This window comes from Chenopodium album, chromosome 16 (genome assembly GCF_948465745.1).
Source record: "Chenopodium album chromosome 16, dcCheAlbu1.1, whole genome shotgun sequence".
Taxonomy (NCBI): domain Eukaryota; kingdom Viridiplantae; phylum Streptophyta; class Magnoliopsida; order Caryophyllales; family Amaranthaceae; genus Chenopodium; species Chenopodium album.
Genome location: NC_137849.1, coordinates 47143157 through 47167797, shown reverse-complemented (window position 1 = coordinate 47167797; position 24641 = coordinate 47143157). Strand labels below are relative to the sequence as shown.

The window sequence follows — 24641 nt, the reverse complement described above, 5'->3', positions numbered from 1 at the left end:
GAATATATTTTTCCTTTATATATACCAAAATAAAATATACTTGTAGCATTTAACAAAAACGTAAAAATATGAACAACTTATTGAGACAAGTAAAGGACGTATAAATACAAAGAGTTGATATTGGTGTTGGAAATGAAGTAAATTCATGTGAGCTCGTTAGTAATTTGCTTATGGCAAACTTTTTGAATAGTAGACCTTTAATTAAACTATTAGGCCTATCTAATAGTGGTTTAAACTCACCTTCTCGTTTACATGGATCTGCTCATCTCCATTTCAATCTTCGTATTTAAATCTCAACAAATTATAACAATACGACAACTAATTATGAACAAAGGGAATAACTACGTAATCAACTTACCTACAACATACTGATTACTAAATAGGCCTGAGTCGGCGAAAAACTATTAATCTTTAATCACTTCATAAGTAGAGGTGGACCAATTACTTGTACATAGGTGGATACACTGGTGGACCTAGGAAGTAACAAGGGGTAGCACATGAAAAGAGGAAAAAAAAATACAGTTTTGATCCTGTTATTATGCATAGGCGATCTCTTTGATCAGCCAATAGGCCCATAGCATATTCACTAATTCACTGTACCCCGTAGGGCCCATACCACCAATTTCCTTTGCTTCAGTTTTATAGTAAAAGAGACCAGTTGTGTCTAACAACAGGTCTCTTAGGTTGTCTTGTTTTTTTCCCTTTTTTCCAAACTTTTGCTTATGAAATTCTACTTCTACTTTATGTAAGCATAAGTAATTATATATGCATTCAACCATTTTTTTTTTTTTGAAATCTTTCATTTAATTTATGAAAAATCAAGTAATAAAATTTATGATTTTAAAATTATAAATAAATATGCTCATACTTTAATAGTTTTTTAATCACCATGCGTATGTACGTAGATGACACCAATCATACAAATTTTTTTTGTTAGTTCATTTGATGAAATTCTTCCCATTTTGTTGCTCTTTTATTTCAATGCACATATTTGGTAATTAAGTAATTTATTTATAATTTAGTTATAAATGAGTAAAGCAATTAAGAAAAGTTATTGTATATACTAGTATAAATTAACATATATAAAGTAGCTTTTAAACTTGTGAATGATGAATACGAAATACATAGAAAGGTAATCTATTGAACATATAGAATACTTTTAATTTGATCATTGTATTATATTGATAACTAAAATATAAATTATTCCATATTTGCAAAATGAAAATTTAACTACCAAAATAAATGTTTAAAATTTAAAGGCTCATTAACGATAATATACCATACGCGTTTTTCTCTCTTATTATTCAATGCCTCAATGCTATCCCTAGTTAAAAATTCTGGATCTGCCACGGGATGGATAGGTGAACTATATTAAAATTAACTCGACATATTATCAGACAAAATCTGAGCAGTAGAGTTAACTGTTGCTGATCAAGGGGAAAGGCGTCAAACTCTCGAGTTAAGATAAGGATATTCCCATACTTTGTAAAAAATCATAAAGTAAACCTCACCATTGACCTTAATAAACAAAAAATACTATCATATATTAAGTTAATTAAATATTAATTATATTGTTTGTTTGGTACGTTGTTGTTACATTATACTCCGTCCATTAACGTATCCTATGACCAACTTGTAGTTTTTTTATCTTCACTTTTTTTTTTTTTTGTAAAAAAGAAAATCTTAAATAGTAGTAACATGTTTTTATAATTCATATATAAATGCCAATAATAATATGGACAAAGTTTGTTTGTAGTTCTAAAAAAAAAAACAAAAGTAAATACTTAATTACAAGCTTCCAATACTAAGAAGCATCCACGGTTCTACAGTTCTACTCCCCCATATCATTCCCACGTACACACTTCTTTGGCATTAATGTCTTTTTCACATTTTAATTTTCAAATGAATATTGTATACAATCATAGCTTTGTTGTAACTTAATTGTATATTGTTCATTTTAACCTAATACATACAAGATTTTGAATATAAAATTTAGGGCTTGAGTCATCAACAATACTTGAATTAATAATTATGGTTAGCTTTGGATAGATGTATATGACATATGAAGTATACTAAAAGTTTTAATTACATTACGTATGTACTAAAAGGAACGAATATATGTGGAAAAGTACAAGGTTCTTATTTTTGGCGATGATGAAAATATAAGCTCTATGACATTTTTTTTTCAAAAGCAAGGAGTGATGAAGAAATCCCCACACCCAACGAACTCCTAATGAGATTTAATTTGATCCCATAACCTTTAATTCATGAGGCTAAAGTATTAATACTCATCAAAATTTCAATTGAAAATTAGTTTTTTTATGCCTCAAAATTAAGGTAATGTATAATACAACAAATTAGTATTAATGGTAATAAACCGACTCGAGTATTAAATTAGAAAAAAAACATATTTCACTTATAGCTATTGTGCAACAAGTATGTACTATACTTCACATTATTAATAACTCAAGTGCAAATTTGTTTCCAATTTTCCATCAATTATATTATTGTCTATATATATGAGCGTCCAAAGAAAGGTTCAAAATTTCAAATTAATGTTTCTAGTCAATCACAAATTATCAACACAATCAATAATTGTATAAATAGTGGGAGTAATGTCCGATTAAGACACAATTTTATAAAAAGTTTAATTAAATGGATTAAAAATTATCAACTTAGGTGATGATGACTTGATGAAACAATTATGGTCCTCCACCACTATAATAATTAATCATGATCAAGTTTTATAAAACATGATTGTCATTTTCCTAGGTAATTATGTAAGTGATTAAGCTAATTAACAAGATACTTATCACATCCACTAAATTAGTAAATTCTTTGAACAAACACCACACGTGGCCTTGTTCATGTTAAATTCCAAAGGTACATTTCCTTCACCTACCAAAATGTCATTTCCTAATCATCTTTTTCCATGTTAATCACTTAATTAGCATCTTCTTACCTATTTCACTAAATTACATGCTTCATTTCATTTTTTTTTAATTAAAACTTAAATAATTAACAATTAAAAAAAAAAAAAAGAAAAAAGAAAAAGAAAGTACCTCCCTCTTTCTTTTTCTCTCTCCTCTATACATACCCTTCATTTCCCTCTCTTTTTTTCCTACACTTATCTTTAACTTACTCTTACATTATCTCCTCCAAAAAAAAAAAAAAAAAAATGGCAACAAAAAATGGAAGAATGCTCAAAGATTTCTTACAAGATTGTAATAGTAATAGTAATAATAATAATAATGGTAATAATCAACCCGCGTTATCAGCGGAGGTGGCTAGTACCCTCCCTAGGAGCCGGAGTCGATCACGAGCAGCGTTAACCTCATTCCAGAAGCTTCTTATGGCGGTTAAGAGCTTCCACAACAATACATCCGCAACGCCGTTAACGTTGCATAGGAGTGTTTCTAAGAGGTTGTTAGAAAGGTTGCGCAACAAGAAGACAACAAAGAGATCGGATACTAAATTATCCGGTGAGGTAAGGAGTAGTAAGATAATGGTGGTCACGGTTCGAGTCAAGGATATCCTACGGTGGAAATCGTTTCGAGTCGTCGAGGAGGAAGAGGAAGAGGTGGAATCCCGTCATTGTCAGCCGTTGGATGATAATGACGTGGGGCCCGCCAATGACGCGCCCACGAATAGTAATAGTAATAATAATAGTGGTAGTAGTGGTAGTAACAGTAATGATGGATCGGAAATGAGTTGGGGTGAAAGTGAATTTACCGCGGCAGAGACGGTGGTGGAAGAGGAGGAGTTACCGTGTTGTATGGGTGATTCCGGTGATGAAGAGGGTGAAAATTGGGACGACGTTGGTGTTGATGGTGCATCGGATTCTGAAGTGGGGTCCAAAGAGGTAACGACTTCTATTCACTTTTTTTTTTTTTTTTTTTTTTGGCTTTGGTTTTTTTTAGAGGATACGATTGAAAAATTGACATATTTGGAGGGTGTCCACTTTTTTAATTATGTGCACATGGTGTGCTACTTTTGATTTTTGCCAAAGTTTTATGGTTGGTACTTGTTAGAAATTATAATGTGGCTAATTATAAAAGTAGATTTTTTTTTAATTAATGATAATTAGAAAATACTAGGTATAATTGTATTGATGTATTTTTGAAATGCTATTTATTTTGTTTTTGATGATTAAAATTTATAAGTTCGACACTGAATTGCAAAGAAGTATTATAAATCACACATTATAGTAGGGAAGAGGAGATTTGAACCTGCTAATTATTGTTTGTTACTAGTTAGATAAGCCAAGACAACTCATTGACAACAATTATAATTTACATATTTAATTTTGTGCACTTTTTGCTCCCCAAAACTTTTGTGGTTCATAAATATTGTACAATATAACTATCGAGGAATTAAGCTTATGAGCCATACTATGAAGTTGTGGGAAAGGGTGATTGAACAAAGGTTGAGGGCATGCACAAGCATTTCAGATAACCAATTTGGTTTTATGCCTGGGAGATCTACTATGGAGGCAATCCATTTGATAAGACAAATGATGGAGTTTTATAGGGTAAAGAAGAAAGATCTTCATATGGTCTTTATTGATTTAGAGAAGGCATATGACAAGGTGCCAAGAGAGATACTTTGGTGGGCAATGTTGAAGAAAGGTATCCCACGAAGGTATGTAGACCTAGTTAAGGATATGTATCGGGATGTGTCAACAAATGTGAGGACATGCGGAGGGTTGACAAAAGATTTCCCTATTACAATCGGATTGCATCAAGGGTCTGCATTAAGCCCTTTTCTTTTTGCAACGGTTCTAGACGAATTAACTAGACCAATTCAAGATGAGGTTCCATGGTGTATGCTGTTCGCAGATGATATCGTTTTGGTGGATGAGACTAAGGATGGGGTTAATGTCAAGTTGGAGCAATGGAGGCAAAGGTTGGAATCTAGAGGGTTTAAGCTAAGTCGAAGTAAGACTGAATATTTGGTATGTCGTTTTGGCACTCAGAGGGGGACAAGCAATGAAGTGGTGAGTTTGGATGGAAAGGATTTGACCATGAGTGAATGTTTTAAGTACCTAGGGTCGATCATCCAGAAGAATGGTGACATTGATCAAGACGTGACCCACAGGATTAAGTCAGGGTGGCTTAAATGGAGAGCGGCCACGGGAGTGCTATGCGACCGCAGCATTCCCTTAAAGTTGAAGGGAAAATTCTACAGGACTGCCATAAGACCAGTGTTGCTCTATGGTACAGAATGTTGGGCTTCTAAGAAAGAGCATATTAAAAAGATGGAGGTTACGGAAATGCGCATGTTAAGGTGGATGTGTGGAAACACTTTAAGAGATAGAATCAGAAATGAGGTTATTCGCAAGAAAGTAGGTGTGGCGGGCATTGTAGATAAATTAAGGGAAAATCGTCTGCGTTGGTTTGGACATGTAAGACGGAGACCCGAGGGTGCACCGGTGCGAAGAGTGGAAGAGTGGGACCATGGAGGGATTAAACGAGGAAGAGGGAGACCAAAGATGACTTGGTTGGAAGGAGTGAGGAAGGATATGAAGTGCATGGATTTACGTGAGGATGAAGTTTTGGATCGTAAGGGATGGAGGAGAAAGATTTATGTTGATGACTACACGGAATAATCAAATTTGGTTCATGTTAGCCGACCCCACTTTTGGGATTAAGGCTTTGATTGATTGATTGATTGATTGATGTCCAATTATACTCATGCAACTGCGGTCCATGAAACAAAGGTCTTTTTGTTTTCTTTTTTAATTAATTAGATGATGAAACTAACTTGACTAATTAATAAGTTACACTTGAAATTTAGTGACATTATGATAATAAGAATCGAATTTGACTCAGTATACCCCATAATTAAACGTGATGTTAAAACATAAACTATTATATTATGACTTAAAAATGACTTCATCAGATTTTGATTAAAACCAACATTACTCATCACTTGAATACGACCCAAAGTAACCCGTATCGATTACATGTAATAGAGAAGGCGACGTTAACCCGACTTAAAATTGAGAAGCATAAGGAGTGCAAGTGTCTGGTGGTTGAGGGTAAGGGGTGCCATTGAAAGTAACATGACAATAAGTCAAGCAAGCAGTACATGTTTGGAATTGAGCTTATAAACAATCATGGGTCACCCTTTGTCCTTTTGTTTTGAATTAGCGCGTTGCTTAGTTGACCTGCTTGCATTATCTTGCTGGTTCAACATAATATACAGTTGTTGGGATTATATCTATCTTACTGTTTCAGACATTTTTGTAGGAATTTTATATTACATCCGATCCTTCCTTTAGCAAAGTAACATGCTACATATCTTGTAGTCCATCCCTAACTATACAATGATTCATAATTAATTTTGTAGGACATACAAGTAATTAGGAAAGGAAGACTTTTCAATGGCTACAATAAAAATGTAGTCATTGTAACTGTTTTCAACCTTGACCCTTTAAATTTAATGAATCAATCTAGTCCGTTCATATAGTTGTTTTTGACATAAAATATAACTGGAAAAAAAAAAAAAAAAAAAAAAAAAAAAAAAAAAAAAAAAAACTAAACTGTTTGTCTTTCATACTAAAAATAAATTGGGTTGTCACCATTTATGATTTCTCAACCTACAAATTAAAGGACATCTTCATCAAATATACATATAAGCTGATAGACATAATGTAAACACAGATGATTATACAATTAAGATTTAATAACTTGGATTGTTTCCCACCCAAATTAAACATTCATCATCATCATCATGTATGCCTTTAAAAAAATTAAAATCATCCAACTCCCATCATCCCATGTACTACGTATGAGGAATTGTAATCTATTTTCATTATAAAAATTAAAAAAAAAAAAGTAATTGCAAATATAAATCCTTGATCAATAAGGTGGGATTGCTAAGGAGAACGGAGCAAAACAAAGTACAGAGTATGATTGAAGGATAAAAACTGTAAATAAAAACGTGTAGTTTGCTTTTTTTTTTTTTTTTTTTTTATTTTGTAAAAAAGTCATCCCAATTAAAGGTTTAGATTAGTCAAATTTTAATTAATGGTTGAGATTTAATCTAGTATAATGACTACAATTTTATTGTAGCCATTTGAAAACTATCCTTTAAATTGCGGTTTTGGATTTCGCTAGATATAACATGTTAGTTATAATGACGTGTGATTTTGTTATAAATTCTAAACGTTGTACATATATTTTGATAATGACTTTATTTGTTGCTTATCTATAATAATACTTATCTACTCGGATCAAATCAGAACATGGTGGTTTAATTGTGTCTTTGGATTAGCGACTTAGATTGCTTTATCTATTATTATGCTTATTATGGAGTATGTTGTAACAAAAAATGTTGCAATCTTTATGTCATTACAGGATAAGCATAACATAGGAAGTGAAGAAGGAACAGAGCAACAAAGTCCAATTTCTGTTCTTAACTCTCCATTTAGAGATGAAGTCTCAGAAGAAGAGTTACCTTTATCTTTTGACCAAAAAATGGCTAATATGGAAAGTAAGCTTATTTCTAATACACTCTAATTAACATGTCTTCCTAGTTATAAAATCGTTACCATTAGCCTAATAGCGAAAATTTATTCATGGATGAATGTAGGAACGAAGCAAAGACTTCTTCAAAGCATCCAATGGTTCGAGGACTTGGCTGGTGTCCATGATGACGGCGAAACAGACTCAGACTCAGAAGAAGAAGAAGAAGAAGAGCAACCAATCGAGGTTAAGAGTAAAGCTAACTCGAGTAGGGGATTTTGTTGGTTTAAACGAGGAAGTGAAAGTTTGATGGAGAAAAAAGAGTGCATGAGAAAGCTAGGAGAATGGAACAAGTTTGAGGAGGAAAAAACAGAATTAGGAGTTGAATTGGAAGATGAGGTGTTAAGTGATTTGTTGGATGAGGTTTTGAGTGATTTTTGTGGATGCAATGAGTAACTTCAAGAAAAAAATATATATTGTCATGAATTAATTTGACTATTACGAATTTACGAGTGTCTACGGATTAGTTTGTTACATGTACATATATAAGAGGGAAGAAGAAGAAAATGAGATGAAGAAAGTGCAATAAAAAGTATGCTATGTATGCACCATTGCTTAGTTTAGTAATATGCATATAGCTAGGACTTTGTATGAATATGATGCTAATATCTAATATATATATAAGCTTTTTTGAGTGGATATATATACCAATTTCTTTCATAATGTACTAAGTTAAATGAAGAGCAGCACTTGGCAAACAAGTTATTGAACAAAACAACAAAAATATGATTGGGTAGGAGAAAATTGAATTTTGGATTAAAGTTAGTTCAGACAAATAAAATTCGATTCAAGTCAAAATCAAAACATTTAAATTCGAATAATAAATTACCTTGATCAAACTATTTCAAGTTGGGTTACTCTAACTAGAGCTTATCAACAGCGACCCGAGTAGTTCAATATCCGGTTTGGGCAGATTTTTTGGTCTCAATTTTCAAGCCCAACCCAAATTTTAAAAACCTAGAGTTAAATTTAACTCAACTTCCCTATCCCTACCTTATAAAAAGTAGAAAATAACTCTTAGGAATAGTGTGCTACCAAATATACCCTCAAAAATATGTACAAAATTGTGTATAAAAATGTATATTTACTTTTTTACCCTCATTAATATGTTTACTCTCATTAATATACTTAATTAGGTTTTTTTTTTTCTCATTAAACATACCATCAATTAATACAAAGTTTTTTTTAACAAAACTTGTAATGCCTTTTTTTAAAGTATAATGTTTTGTGCTTCATATGTTATTATTGTTATTTAAAAAGGAAAAAAAATTGTATGTACGAAGACTTTGTTTATTTCCACGAGATGATTTATTTTTACTCCTTCATGGTTGCTCTTCTTATTTACAATTTTGTTGTCCTTTAATTATTACAAATATTTTTATTGTTTATTAGCTTTTTAATTGTACATTATTTGATGGTACACACATAAACAACGTGGAATTTAAATGACATTCATATTAAATAATGATATTTAAGCAGATGTTATCAAGAGGTATAAATAACTTTAAAATCCTAAAATCGAAGGAAATCGATGATAGAAAAAAAAATGTATTAAATATGGAGAGAATTTAAGAGGAAAAATATAACTAAGTGGTTATTGCTTTATTATTAGATATAGATATAGATATTAGATGGTTGTAGAACATTGAACTTACATTATTAAGTTTTTAGCTACAACGAACATTTCACATATTATTACTCCGTATGACCAAGCTCACAAAAAATTCGTTTGAAGAAAAATACGTTAAGTATTATTGAATCATGCAAATCAATTAAGAGTTCTAAACTAGATTAAGATATGAAGGGATGCAAATCAATTAAATATTATTTAATAATAATTTTGAAATAATACTGTCAAACTTTTGAGGGTTTTAAAAAATAATTATCATTTAAGATTTTGGTGGCTTTTTTATATTTCTACAAAACCACTATATAGGCACATAACCAAATAGTACGTATTAAAACTACCAGATCTATCACCCAAACCAAAGGTGTGACTACTCGCTAATACAACTTCTATGCAAGAGCTAACTTTTTCGCGCGCATCGCGCGCGTAGGATACCGTAGTAAAAAAGAAAAGTTGCTATTTAGAACTGAATAACAAAACATAGATGAAAACAAGTTATTTATAGGTTGAATGGGTAGCCTGACCCAACCCGAAGCTTTGCCAGAATGTGCCATTTTTAGCCAAGACTTGGCCCAGACCATGATCAGGCCTATTCTAACAGGCCCATTGTTTATTAATTGAGATTTTTTTCCCCCTAATTAAAATCCTCAAAATATACCTGTATGTTATCTTGCCATATATTACGAAAACTGTCATCGTATATGCCAGAAAATCTTGTGTGGACCTGGTGGACCTAAGATTTATACCCACGTAACTGACATTATATTCAACATAGTGACCCCTAATTTTAATATAGTAACCTTATTTCAAACATAGGGCCTGTTCATATTTACTTAATTTCAGTTCAGTTCAGCTCCAATCAGTTCAGTTCAGTTCAGTTCCAATCAGTTCAGTTCAGTTCAGCTCTTAATTTCCCTCTCACATAAAATATTCATTTCAGCTCAATTCAGTTCAGTTCAGTTCAGTTCAGTTCAGCTTCAATCAGTTCAGTTCAGTTCAGCTCAATTTAGTAAATATGAACAGACCCATAGTCACATTTTTAAAAATTTGTGTGACCTTTAATGTTATTATGAACTTAAAGTACGACATTATGTTGAATAGTGACCTAATTTTAACATAGCGATCTTTATTATTCATATTGACCATTATATTAAAAATTTCATTAAAAAAAATTAACCTCTTATAACTTTTATAATGTCACACTAACTTTTTTTTCAACATAATAACCTTTATATTAATTTAGTGACTTTTTTTTTTTATTTTTTTATTAATAAAACAATCATATTGTCTCTAATGTTGGGGGTTCACAATAAATTAGTGTGAACCAGATCCATTTAAGAATTTGTACGTATCAGAACTAATTATTTACTCCGTAAAAGTGATATAACAATATCATAGAAAAGCTTATATATATATGTCTAAATCTAGCTATCATAGTATTCGCGGAAAATTGTTAATCTCCTATCCAAAAAGATAAAAATACACATCTGGCAAAAGCATAATGTTGCACAAAATGCAGACTTACTTGCAATTGATTCAATGAGATTGTCATTCTTGAGTAGACTACTTTTTAGCCGACTTAAGATACCACCACAAACCTCATTGCTCATCATTTTCTTACGCATTGGCGTATTGCCTATTAGTCAAGGGAAATAATAGTGAACAGCGAGTTATTATTGCAAATCAACTTCCGCTAAAACATACTATACAAACATGTTTAGTACGAGTACTATTTAAACTATCTGATCTTGCTGCTTATTAGAATATCTCGTTTCTAGTCAAACATTAGAGACTAGAGAGAGTAATGGAACAAAAAATAAAATAAAATGTTGGCATGAGTTAATATTTCTAGCTAGTCAACAAATAATAGATGATCCGTAAAATGTGGAATGGTACGTACTTGTTAATTTAATATTATTACATATTTACATGTATAATATACCAACTAACGCTGCTTAATTACTACGAAGTACTGCTGTATATTTAGATTTTTGATGCATAATTTGTCTCCATTCTTAATGAACACTATCTTTTATGTATAAACAAGTTCAATTATATTGGTTTGGCAAGTAGATTAAGCTCATTGAGAATAAAATATACTAGTACAAGTATTTCAATTAGGCCTATAGGATATTTACGGCAATACATTGACCATCTAGCAACATCACAGACAAATTGAGCCGATTTCAATTATATTTTAAAGATATTAAGAAGTATAATAAACATAAAAAATATGGGACGATCATGTTGGATATTCAACTTAATAGTTTTATATTATTTGCAATATAAATTTTATTTCGAAGGTAAGAAATAGGGTAAAAGGATAAGAGAATCTCCATTTTTAAAGTGTCTAAAATAAAAGTGACAATCCTATAAGTTAAAGATAATGAAAACGTATTACTCCGTATAATTCTTACTAGCTTACTGTACTTAGTGGGGGACGGAGATCGATCAAGAAATGTGGACTGGCTAGAGTGAACATTAATAATTGGTACGTGTCTTCAACTCCATCTTACGGGGTACTAATTATCCTAGTGGGATCACATTGAGAAAGTTATTTATGCAATCATGCTATTCTATTTTTAGGCATAAACATTTATATTAAAATTTCCAAAATATTCTACTCATATGATGGGCCGCATTGAAGTTAATATAGGTAGCCTTTCCATCCCCAATAATCAAATGCCTTCTCTTTCTTACCAGATGATTCGATCAGTTAAGCATAAAAGGTTAAAGTATGAGTTCAAACTTTATAACTCAAAAACAATGCATGTGACGCAAATGTAGATAGAAATATAGAATACTACGGAGTATCTCTTAAACGTATTTGGTTGAAAATGTACATTTAATTTCTACGATACTAATGAAGCACTTTTTTGGGAGCATGCTCATTAATGACTAATGAGTTTACTATAAACTTTGGAACTTTCTAGTCCAAACATGTCAAAAATAACGCAAGCGATCTAATTTAGTCAAATTATATCGGATCAGAATTTCCTAATTCTTCGATTTGGATTCAACTAGAGTGACAAGCGGCCTCCTTAGCCTAAACTTGTACAACATGAGCTTTTGAAATTTGTGTTTGGAATATTCTAACACAATTGTAGTAGGATCAAGAAGGGTAAATACAAGTTAATCTCTGAGATACACAAAATTTATTTATCACATGACATTTTTGTAAATAAATCAATAACTTTTTCAATAAATGCAGGCCCCACAGTGATATGTGATAAACAAATTTTGTTTATTGCAGAGATCAATTGGACTTCCACAAGCAATATAATAGAATTACAAGTACATTAACATCGTAGCATGCAGAAGAGTTAATATTGATGATATGAAGTAACTCTGCCCATTTCCCATGCATGCAATATTAACTAAGAAAATTGGCAGGATAATCAGTCCACAAGACAAGGCGCATCACGTATATTAATTTGATTGTATCATACTATAAATAAATAAATACTCGTATAATAATCTTAACTTATATTTTGTAGGAAATTAAAGTTACATATTTTGGTGTATAATTGCCACCTTTAATATTGAGGTTGATGGTATGAAGTACGCGTGTCTTTAGGTGATTTAAGGTAGTTTGGATTTTAATCACAGTAACTTACTGCTAACTTTAATGCAATATATCGCACATTTTATCGCATTGTCTCAATGAATTTTTGGACTTACTACCATTACTAGCCACGAGAAATAAGGCAGTGCTCAATTCAATACTCGTTGGCAATTAAATATATACTCAATACACTACAACTTCTTTTGTTTTCTTGTCATTTTAGAACCTCATGTTTGAATCTAAGAACACATATATGTGTAGTTTTTGTGGCTGGTCAAAATTAATTAGGGTTGTTTGATGGTGTATGTATTGCTTGATAATGGGGGACATTATTCACTGATTAATTATAAGTAAATCTGACTACTTGAGTTTGTCAAGGTGGCATGTATATGACACACTCACTCATATATGTGTTATTCATGAATATATATGTATGTGTATATTGGTAAGTGTAAGTAACATAACACACATCATGCATGTAGACTCAGATCGATGAATTCTGTATAATAGACATTCAAATCATCAATTATCAAAGAACCAGGTGCATTAAGAAAATGTGACTCTCTAGATATTATTTATTCTATCCTCTATTTCCCTTTTAAAGTGAATTGTTTCTACTTATTTTACTACCAACCAATGTTATAAAGTAACATAATATACAAAACTTTTACTTGAATTTGGCTTGTGGAATTTGCTTACCTCCCATAATTAATACATTTAATTGTTGTGGTCCTTAATCTATCAATTCTAATACAATAGGTAGGAGCACGTACTACTTCATAAACAAGCTAGCAATCTTAGCATCATTACCTTTACATTCAAAAGGGTAGGTTGCTTGAGTTCTTGAGTATAATTAGAAAAGGTTGAGTATGTTGTATGTAAATATATAGGATGGTTTTTCTCAATAAAATTAGCCTTTTTCGAATCAGTTCTCTTCATCACAATTACATTAAATAATTGTAATTTAGGTCTCTACTATAAAATATTTGGTCACTTTCTTGATTTAGCAAGTCAAATTTTATATTTTTTTTTGCCACAAAATAGTTTTTTCTTTATTAACACAAATTGCTGAGTTTTAAAAATAAAATTTTGTGCGTTTGGTCAATAATAACTCATTGCATTAATCTAGTCAATAAGAAATGGATCACTATGGTAAATTGGTAATCATGAATTGCATATCATATACTTCTCAATTATTGCATATATATCACTAACTCAATTGTTTTAAACCCTTTTATATACAGTTTAAACTTTAAAGAGTTACAATGGAAAATGATGATCTAAAGATATAAATATCATCTCGAAAACTTTACAAATTAAGCAAATGGCCGGGTATCCAATAACGCACGCCATCTAAAATTAGAGGTTAGATTTCCAATTAATTAAATACTGTTATCCTGGATGTACAAACAGAAAAAAGAAACGAGAAAGATACTTTGCTTTCTGTTGTACAAACTATAAAGAAAGTGCTGTAATTTGTTATAGTATCTACACTTTATATAATCTACTAAAGCTGAGGATATAACAAGTGTCTTTAGTAGTAAGACAGTTCAATTTTTAAGGAACTTTGCAAAAGGGTTTCTTCTACTCATCAACTTTGTAAGTCAGATTAATTAATTAATTAATTAACTAATTAATGAAAACTATTTCTACAAATGAAAATCAGTTTCTTCTTCCTCTAGGAAGCTTATCAGCTTGTCCCATTTGATAAATTGAATTTATGGCAACTGCTAGAAAATTTATAGACTTGTTGGTTTGAGCCGTTTATCACAGTCAAATGTAGTGGGGACCTTTATTTATTTTTTAACCTCTGTGTAAATGTAAAATGTAATTTTATGTAAAATCTTAATTAGTTCATTTGATATATATTTTTATAAATCTTAATGTAAATTTTATTTTGACCTTATAATACAATCAATGTTGTTTTATACTATGTACGTATATATATATATAAAAAAAGGTATAATCAACAAAAGGAAACAGATTGAGTATTTAAATTCACTACTAGAAAACAAGCTATTTTGAAAAATTTCCGTCGGAACTGGTTGTCGGAAACAAGTTGGTAGGCAAAACAATCTTTTCCGACGGAAATTTCGTCGTTGCCAAATTTTCCGGCACCGGAAAAAACCGTCGTAAATTTCCGACGGATACAAATTCCGTCGTAAATTTCCGACAAAATTTCCATCGAAAATTTCTTTTAAAAAAATAAAAAAAAAACACGCCGCACCACCACCGATGCGGTGTTTCACCACCTCAACTAACCATAACACCGCCACTATCCCCTACATACACCAGACCACCACCAGCACGAACGACCACCACCAGAACGAACGACCACCACCACCATGAACGACCACCACTAGTCCCTAACCCTAAGCCCAGACCACCATCAACACGAACGACCACCATCGAACCCAAACCCAGACCCACCTAACCCAAACCTTGACCGAACCACCCCCAAACCCAGATCTACCCACCTAAAACACCTAAACCTTGACCGAACCCACACTCAAACCCACCCACCTAATGACCCTCAACACGAAAGACCACCACCACCGAATCCAAACCCATACCCACTTAACCCAAACCCTGGCCGAATCCTCACCAAACCCCACCAAACCCAGATCTACCCACCTAAAACACCCAACCCTGACCGAACCCACACTCAAACCCACCCACCTAATGACCCTCAACACAAAAGACCACCACCACCACCACCGAACCCAAACCCATACCCACTTAACCCAAATTAAACCCTGACCGAACCCTCACCAAACCGCACCAAACCCAGATCTACCCACCTAAAACACCCAACCCTGACCGGACCCACACTCAAACCCACCCACCTAAAACCCTCAACACGAAAGACCACCACCACCACCGAACCCAAACTCAGATCCACCCAGGCCACCTAACACACCCAAACCCTAACCGAACCGACACTTAAACCCACCCACCTAAAACCACCCAAAAATTAAATAAAAAAATCAAAAACAAAAATAAAAACATTAAAACGTACCTTAAAAATAAAAAAGCTTCGAAATTCACCTCAAACTTGGTTTAATAAGGCCAAAGTTGACCATGAAAATCCTACATCTAGCATTTTCATTGTCGAATTTGACCTTAAAAACCATTAATTTATTTTAAAGCATTACCAAAAACGACTTTAACCCACCATCAGAAAAGAGGAGAGGAGATAAGCATTCAGAGAAGAGGAGAAGAGAACGGGCGTGAGAAAAGAAGGGGGAGGAGGAGAGGAGAGAGAAAGAGAAGATGAGAGGAAGAGAGGAGAAGAGAGAGAAGCTGAAGAAAGGCGGAGGAGAGAGAGAGAAATGTGAAATGGGGGGGGGAGAAGGGCGCCGTTTTAATTAGGATTTTGGGTTTTTTTTAACTAAATTCTGTCGTAAACTTTCGACGGAATTAATTTCAGTCGGAAATTTTCGACAGATTTTATATCCGTCGGAAAATATAACATTTTCGACGGATTTTCCGCCAGAAATGGTATATTTTCCGACGGATTAAAATTATGTTGGAAATTTCTGACGGATTTTCGTGTCCGTCGAAAATGGCCTGTATTCTAGTAGTGATTGAGAATCAGAGCTTCCAACAAAGGACAAGTATTTCGTATTAGCCTTTATTTAAATTCATTAATAACTATATACATTATTCCAAGGTCATGTGGAATTCAGTTGAAAAGTCAAATTTTCAATCATCTCTATTAACCGATTCTTGTACCTACACCACATAATCATCATGTACGGAGTAATATAACATGTTTACAATATGTTGCTTTGTGCTAACTAAGCTAAATATAAAAACAAAAGAAAAAAAAACAAATAAAAATTAGTACACTATGAAGTAGGCTAGTCAGTATACAACGATACAAATACTATCTTTTTTCAGAATTTTGTACCAAATATCTTAAATTTGCAACTTGTCACATAAAAAATTTGGATTATTGTTCATAGAATGCTTAACTTTGTAGTCTTATTAGCTTCATTCCTTCATATAGCCGTCAACCCTAACCCCTCTATTTCTCTCAATTACTCCTAATTAGTATGAGGTGAATGAAAAAGAGAAAGAAACTAGGAGAGGAGTCGAATTTTCACAAGATTTTAATTGACCTGATGACAATTTAGAAAGAGATACAAGAATGTGAACCTCCTTATTCTCTCCTTCATAACGTTTTAAACCATCTTTTTGACGGATTAATCATCAAATTAAAGTGTACCTAATATCTAGCAATAGTAGAATACCTTAGTTATAACACCTACAAGGCTACAAGGGCTAGCATGAATTGACCAAGCTTTGACTATATGTGTGATTTTAAGATTTGGGTAAATGCGTGATTTTTCAAATATTAGTTTTGTACTTTGTATAATGTTTATTAATTTGAATTCAGATTAAGGTTATTTGGCACTAAGTAAACAATTACAAGGTAATATCTTGAAAATACGGTGAAGACTGAAGCGAACCAATCCTAGGTCATCACTCATGAACTTAATTCATTTATGCTTGTTAATTTGTTATAGACATGTGGATTGAGCTTAGAAAACCCTTATTTTCTTTTCCAAACTTAACTTATTTTAAGAATTTTTGTTTCACAATATTATAGCTTATTTTTGCTAATTAATCTAAAGTATCATTCCTAAAACTAGCAAAAATATATATATATAAAAAGAAGCTAGTAGTATAATGAATTAATTTATTGATAGATTAATCTTTTCCAAAACATATTAATGCGTAATATTTTATAAAAGGGATAATGCTCTTCCATAAAAAAAGGGGTAATGGCAGTAATTTTCTACGTAGCCCTAATCATTAAATAAATTTTTGAAAACGGTAGTAGTCCACAGTGTAGATTTGGATTTTTTTTGACAAGAACAAGTGTAGAATGGTGTAATTAATATGTATGGAGTAGTAAGTACTCCGTAGTTATTTTCAATCCTTCTATTTCTAGCTTATTATTGTATATAACCTTAACACTGTTAAATGATGCATTTATATTTTCGTGAATTAGAGTTATAGAAAATTGGAAACAAATGCATACATATAAATGTGATATATATTCTGTCAAAAAAAAAAAAAAAAAAGTGATATATATATATATATATATATATATATATATATATATATATATATATATATATATATATATATATATATATATATATATATATATATATATATATATATATATATATATATATATATATTATTTTATAAAATTAACGTGAATATAATAAGCTACCTAATTCCTAACATACAAAAACTTAAACATCTAGCTAATAATTTTTTTTTTTTTTTTTTTTTGGTGAAGGATCTAGCTAATAAATAAAATAACCATAATCTCCAATTTAATAGAAGTCCAAATAAAATTCCAATTTTACCCCTCTCCACTCCCCAATTTTCATCGTTAACCATCTCCCCAAAAAAGGAATATTTTATAGGGAAATTGTTCCGTGTACTCCTAAGGTTTTAAAAAATGCACCATGTACCCCTGAAAACTTTCAAATGCACGATGTACCCCTGACGTTTGTAAATAAATGCACCAAATAACCCTAATCCTCTAACAAATGCACATATCATTGACTTATGAAATTAAAATCATGCCCACACACAGACTCACTTTTAGTACTTTATATTTATGTAGTAAAACCGCCTAAAAGCATAAATTAATCAAAATTTAAACTCCGTTGATCATTCTAAATCCTAAATTTTTGGGTGTTAGAATTTGCTTTATTAATTAAGTTTACTTATACTTAAATGATTTAGTATTAAAGTAACATTAAACTGTAATAATTTGATGCTTAGAGAGTCTCAATTTAACAAAATTAACATTTATTGTGAGTCTAAGTATATTTAATATAATTTTATACAAACCTCAAGAACACACGGTGCATTTAAAAGTTTTTAGGGGTATACGGTGCATTTTTTAAAACGTAGGAGGTACACGAACAATTTCCCTATTTTGTAACTTTGTTAACTAGTAACCTCCTCCTTATATAATAAACACACACTCTCCAAACACAGAGAATAAAGCCCCATGTCACAAAAACAGGGGAAGAAATTCATAATTCATCTCCTTTTCTCCAATTTCTCTCCTCTAATAATGGTTGTCTAATATTGAACACAGTTTTAATAATTTCATCCGAATTTATATTTTTCTTTCTAAACCAAAATTTGATTAATTTTTCGACTTTTAATTTCTGGGTTTTTGCATGATGAAGAACAACAATGAAGAACAAGCTAGGTCTTTGTTTGGAATCAGCTTAACAAGTAGGCCTAAATGGAATCAATTCCTGATTTGCTCTTCTGGGTTTTTCTTCGGTTACCTCATCAACGGCATCTGCGAGGTTAATCATCATCTTCTTCTTCGCACATTTTTTTTTTCTCTCTCTTTTTTTTCCTGGGTTTATTGCGAAAATCAAGAAAATTCACTTTCTGTTGTGAAATTCGTAAAAAAAAAAACAATTATTGCTTGTTTTATGTGTTTCTGGGTTTCATCAATTATTTCTGTCACTTTTTTTTTTTAGTTTGTTTTTGGCTGCATCTGTAATTTTATGTTTTTTTTTTTATTTTTTTTTTGAGAAAATGTATCTGTAATTTGTCACAGTTTAAATCAGTACAATTTCTAAGAATTTTTTACTGTATTTTTTTTACCCTTGTCCAGTATTTCCATTGTTATACATTCTCATGCATGCTCCCTTTATTTTTTTTCAGTTTTTTCTAGTGCAATTTCTCAAATTTTACCCCTTTTCTGTTTTTTTTTTTTGTTGATTTCAGGAATATGTATACAACAGACTTAAATTTAGGTGAGTTTTTTCTATTTAATAATCTAATGTAGTTGCATTTGGATTTTCTTGAGTAAAAACATTAATGATATCTTAATTGATTACAACAATAATTTAATGAATCAGGGTGATTTTTTTTGGGTCAATATTATTTGGGATATTATAGGGTAATTAGAAAAAAAAAAAAAAAATGGAATTTGGTGGATGATTTTCTAATTAATTAATAAGCTAATTAATGGTGAAATTGGTTGCAGCTATGGTTGGTACTTCACATTTATTCAGGGGTTTGTTTACTTAGCATTAATCTACATGAATGGGTTTACAACAAAACAAATGGTGAATCCATGGAAGACTTATGTCAAGCTTTCAGCAGTATTAATGGGTTCTCATGGACTAACTAAAGGATCCTTGGCTTTTCTTAATTACCCTGCTCAAATTATGTTCAAGTCAACTAAGGTACCCACTAATTACTTGTTAATTACTTCATATGAATCATATTTTATTCGAAGTTGCACCATTTTTTCTGCTAATCTTTATACACTATTGTTCCTCAATCAGTGTCGGTGTTGATTTTGTCGTTTCGTTTATGAATTTGAGCTTGTTTATGTTACTTGGTGAACTAGTTGAATATCTATTATTGACATTTTTAATTACTTAATCAATTTGGTTACTTGTATTCTATATATGTTTTAGGTGCACCTTTTGACTTGGAAGTTTGTGTCACTTGATTTCCTTACCCCCTTCATGGATACTAATATTGCTAATAACCCAAATTAATCCTTGTAGATCAAGGTGCTTGTGTTTCTTAGTATTGTATTCAATTTGTCCGAAATTAGCTGTAAGCTGTCACATTCTAAGTCCTTTTGGAATAATTAAACCAACGATGTGACACCTTGTTAAATCTTACTCGTACATGTGACTATCAATTTTGAGCAAAGAAAGTACATTATGTTAATAAAGGTTTTGTAACATTATGTTAATAAAGGACATTTCGTTGATTGTGGCATAAACAGGTTTTACCGGTCATGATAATGGGTGCATTCATTCCGGGCTTAAGAAGGAAGTACCCTCCATCTGAGTATTTATCAGCATTGCTTTTGGTGGTGGGTTTGATACTTTTCACTTTAGCAGATGCTCAAACATCTCCAAATTTTAGTATGATTGGTGTTATGATGATTAGTGGTGCTCTTGTAATGGACTCCTTCCTCGGAAACGTGCAAGAAGCGATCTTCACCATGAATCCTGAAACCACTCAGGTGCTGTTTACACCATCCTACAAAATTCATTTCGTAAGGAAATGGGAAATTTTGATCCAAATTCCAGATTAAACGATTGCCTAACAATCTTTTTAACCTTTATGCAAACAGATGGAGATGTTATTCTGCTCAACAGTTGTTGGTTTGCCCATGTTGATTCCACCTATGATTCTGACAGGAGAGTTGTTTAGAGCATGGACTTCATGTTCTCAGGTGAAACTCCTGCTTTGACAACCGAACTAGCCAGCCTTATCGCAAAACCTTGTTCTTGTTTGTTTGATTTGCTTGACACATTTCTCTCACGTTCTTTATGCAGCATCCCTATGTGTATGCTGTGTTGATTTTTGAAGCCATGGCTACCTTTATTGGTCAAGTTTCTGTCTTATCTCTCATTGCTTTGTTTGGTGCTGCTACTACAGCTATGGTATGTATATGCTCATTTCCTTGGCTTTTTTCTGCTTTTAACTCGTTGTCATCATTTGTTAAGGAATATTATGCATTGAACCATTTTCCAACAACAAACCTAACGCTTCATATAACGTATTTTAGTATAATCTCGTATCATAGTAAAAATGAAATTCTTTGATTGAACCTCAGGTGACGACAGCAAGAAAGGCAGTGACATTGCTGCTATCTTACTTGCTCTTCACAAAGCCTTTAACTGAGCAGCATGGAACAGGACTGTTGTTGATTACCATGGGAATCGTAATAAAGCTTTTGCCTGATAACAAACCCCAGAATAGAGTCCCAAAACCAACCGAAGTCAGCAAGGTGGAAAGACTATCCACAGAAGAGGAGATGAACCTATTGATCAACGAAGATGACCAAGAAAGAAGGCAGGTGGTTTGAGAGTAAATAACGCGTCTAGCACAACATTTTTAATGAGTTCGTCTGTTGTAGATTGATAGGATCTCTCCAAAAAATTAGGGAGCAATAGTGTAATTGGGTTGGTGATGCTGTGATAGCAAGTCTATAGAGATGTATTGGATTATATTCCCCCCCCCCCCCCCCCCCCCCCCCCCCCCCCCTTTTGAATGTGTTACATATATATCAGGTGAATATATATTGTGAAATTCATAACATTGGTGATTTCAGCAGAAGATAATAGCTAGTACAGGTTAATTAAGGATTATAGTCGTTTGTATCAGTAATCGTTAAAATTTCATTTTTATTAACATAGTCCGAAATTCAAAATCATTCATCATTGATCCTACCTAGACGAAGAAGACTATAGTAAAATACGAGTATTAACTTTAACGTTGCTTCTTGCTTGATCTAAAAGTTCCTAAAGTTTCTCCCACTAATCTTAATTGTACAAAGTAATTAATTTGGGGAGTATAAATATTAATGTAATTTTACTAGGATCATTTCCCAAAATAATGTAAGATAAATATAAGTATCCATGGAAATGAGATGGATTGTATTATAACTCTCTTGATTCTGTTGAGGGTATTTAGGTATTTTGGCGACCTAGGGGATGAAGAAAGGGACAATTTTGAATATTTTTGGGGTCGTGATATGTATAAATTTATGTGCATCTATGAATGCCAAATTGCCAAGTAAAACAAGATCCGAAGATGTTGGATTTAGGAGTATTAAAATCATGAGCTGTAATGTTGAAATCACCTCCAAGTGTAAGTCGATGTACTTCGGACAAATTTTTTACTGTATAATCGGTTGTACTTTAATCAAGATTAGTTTGTTTGTTAACAAGTCTAAAATTCTAAATTAGAAAATGAGAAGATAAATTAGCAAAACTTAGAAGTAAGGATAGATTAGAAATTAAAAGCATATTAGCAAACTCATTGTGGTTTTATGCAAGCCAAACATTGTAAGCAACCAACATGCTAAGGACGAATAAATTCGAAATTCTCATAGGATAGGCCTCATAATAATTTTATTATAGGCCGAGGTTAATTGTACAATGATACGAAGTACAAAGTTATAGATATTAAAAAATACTCATACAATCATACTATGTATAAGGATAGTTTTAAAAGGAGTACAAGAATCAATTATAGCCAACATAAACTTTCGAATCAGAATTGTCAACTTCACCATCAGAGTAAGATATACAAGTAATGTAATAGTTTTATTAGTTCATACATTGTGCACTAGATAAGATAAAATTAAGTGATAACCAAATTTTTTTTATTTTTTTTTCCTTTTCTTTTTTGCAATAGTCAAATTATATAAAACAACGGATTTGATTATTTCTAAAAATGGTATGAAGAGTAGCCATTAAAAAGTCTTGTGAGTATGTGTAGGTAGAAATTAGAATAAACAACAATAGTGTTACACGTATAGGCACCTCTTTCTAGTTTGCATGCATGGTGACACCTATACGTTCATTTCATCACCTTTCCTCCATTATAAAACTAACCATACTAAATTCCAAAAGCGGCAACCATTTTCTAGCAAAGTAAAAAAAATTAAAAACAATTACAAAACCAAAAAAAAAAAAACAGTAAAAATTTCCAGAAATAAAAATGTCTGGAAAAAACAACAATAGTACTTACACTAGTATTGACAAAACCAACCTCTTAAGCCCAGAAATTGACGAAGAAAACCAAATGTTTAGAAGAAGAAGATCCGATGAAGATGATTATGATAATGAAAGAGCCCAAAATGAAGATAGGCCCAAGCCCAAAAGCCCAACATGGAAGGGAGAGAGTGCAAAAAGTGTTGTGTATGGAGGGTTGGATGCTATAGTCACCTGTTTTTCACTTATCTCATCGATCTCTAGTGGTGGCAGTATGTCATCTGTCGATGTTTTGGTGTTTTGGGATTTGTGAATCTAGTGGCCGATGGGATTTCCATGGGGTTTGGGGATTATTTGAGTAGTTCTACTGAGAAGGAGATGGCTTCTAAAGAAAGAGATGTAACACAATGGGAGGTTGATAATCATGGTTTGTCACAAATTACGAATTTGGTTAAGCGGTACCAAGAGCTTGGTATGGATCCCCAAGATGCTAATACGGTAATCTACCAAATCTCTTCCTTTTGCCGCGTTTTTACTTGATCAATTTAACAAACAAACGCTGTTACTCTGTTAGTTGTGTAGCTGTTAAACAATTAGCGTAACTCTTAATGAAATGAGCTGATACGATGATATTGTGTTGTGTTCTCATTTTCCCTGCCTTCTATGTAGTAAGGGCATTTTGGTCATTTAATATGAGATCGACATATGTGAAAAGTTTAACTGCATTTAACAGGTGGTAGAAATATTTTCGAAGTACAAAAATATAATGGTGGATGAGAAAATGATGGGACAAAAGGGGATAATGCCACCAGACCAAGAGGAGAAGCCATGGAAGAGTGGGTTAGTCACCTTCACTTCCTTCCTAGTCTTTGGGTGTGCTCCACTTCTATCATTTATCATCCTCATTCCATTCACCAACAACGATACCATCAAGTTCATCGGTGCTTGCATACTGTCCGTCCTCGCCCTCACCCTTCTAGGACTCGCAAAGGCGAAGATCTCCGGTGGAAGTTATATGCTTTCGGCTCTCATGACTGTTTCTAATGGTGTCATTGCTGCTGCTGTTGCTTATGCCATTGGATGGAGTCTTAGAAATCTTGCTGGCCTAGAAGAGCCTTAGTTTTATATTGTGAACTCTTTGAAGCTATGCTCAATTTTTTTTGAACTTGTATTATATTTGGGGGGAAATGAAGCTTTTTGGCTAGGCTTTTGAAAATTGCACTATAAAGTTTCAATCTTGATTCTTATGTTGTGAGATGAAGATATCTACAATAACATTGGTCATGTGGTGTTACTTCAGGAAAATCGACTGATGAGAATTGTAGTGACGCGGCTAGTATTTAAGATTCTAACCTTGTGAATGTAGTACTGCCTTTGTAACGATATGG

At 32.2% G+C, this 24641-nt stretch overlaps 2 protein-coding genes and 1 pseudogene across 3 annotated transcripts; all 3 read left to right on the top strand.

Moving 5' to 3' along the window:
- The first annotated feature begins 3121 nt into the window (after positions 1 to 3121).
- Positions 3122 to 8170, top strand: LOC145586761 (uncharacterized). Its single transcript, XM_081643669.1, has 3 exons — positions 3122 to 3862; positions 7362 to 7497; positions 7597 to 8170. The coding sequence occupies exons 1-3, from the start codon at positions 3179 to 3181 to the stop codon at positions 7923 to 7925; spliced, it is 1149 nt and encodes a 382-aa protein (XP_081499795.1). The 5' UTR covers positions 3122 to 3178; the 3' UTR covers positions 7926 to 8170.
- Positions 8171 to 18779: 10609 nt separating this feature from the next.
- On the top strand, positions 18780 to 21764 carry LOC145585684 (UDP-galactose/UDP-glucose transporter 4-like). Its single transcript, XM_081642388.1, has 7 exons — positions 18780 to 19077; positions 19508 to 19536; positions 19770 to 19971; positions 20529 to 20771; positions 20883 to 20984; positions 21088 to 21195; positions 21369 to 21764. The coding sequence occupies exons 1-7, from the start codon at positions 18943 to 18945 to the stop codon at positions 21618 to 21620; spliced, it is 1071 nt and encodes a 356-aa protein (XP_081498514.1). The 5' UTR covers positions 18780 to 18942; the 3' UTR covers positions 21621 to 21764.
- Positions 21765 to 23186: 1422 nt separating this feature from the next.
- Positions 23187 to 24469, top strand: LOC145585683 (uncharacterized; annotated as a pseudogene). The gene is made up of 2 exons (XR_014100706.1): positions 23187 to 23751; positions 23987 to 24469. The product of XR_014100706.1 is annotated as an uncharacterized LOC145585683 (transcript).
- Positions 24470 to 24641: the final 172 nt, after the last annotated feature.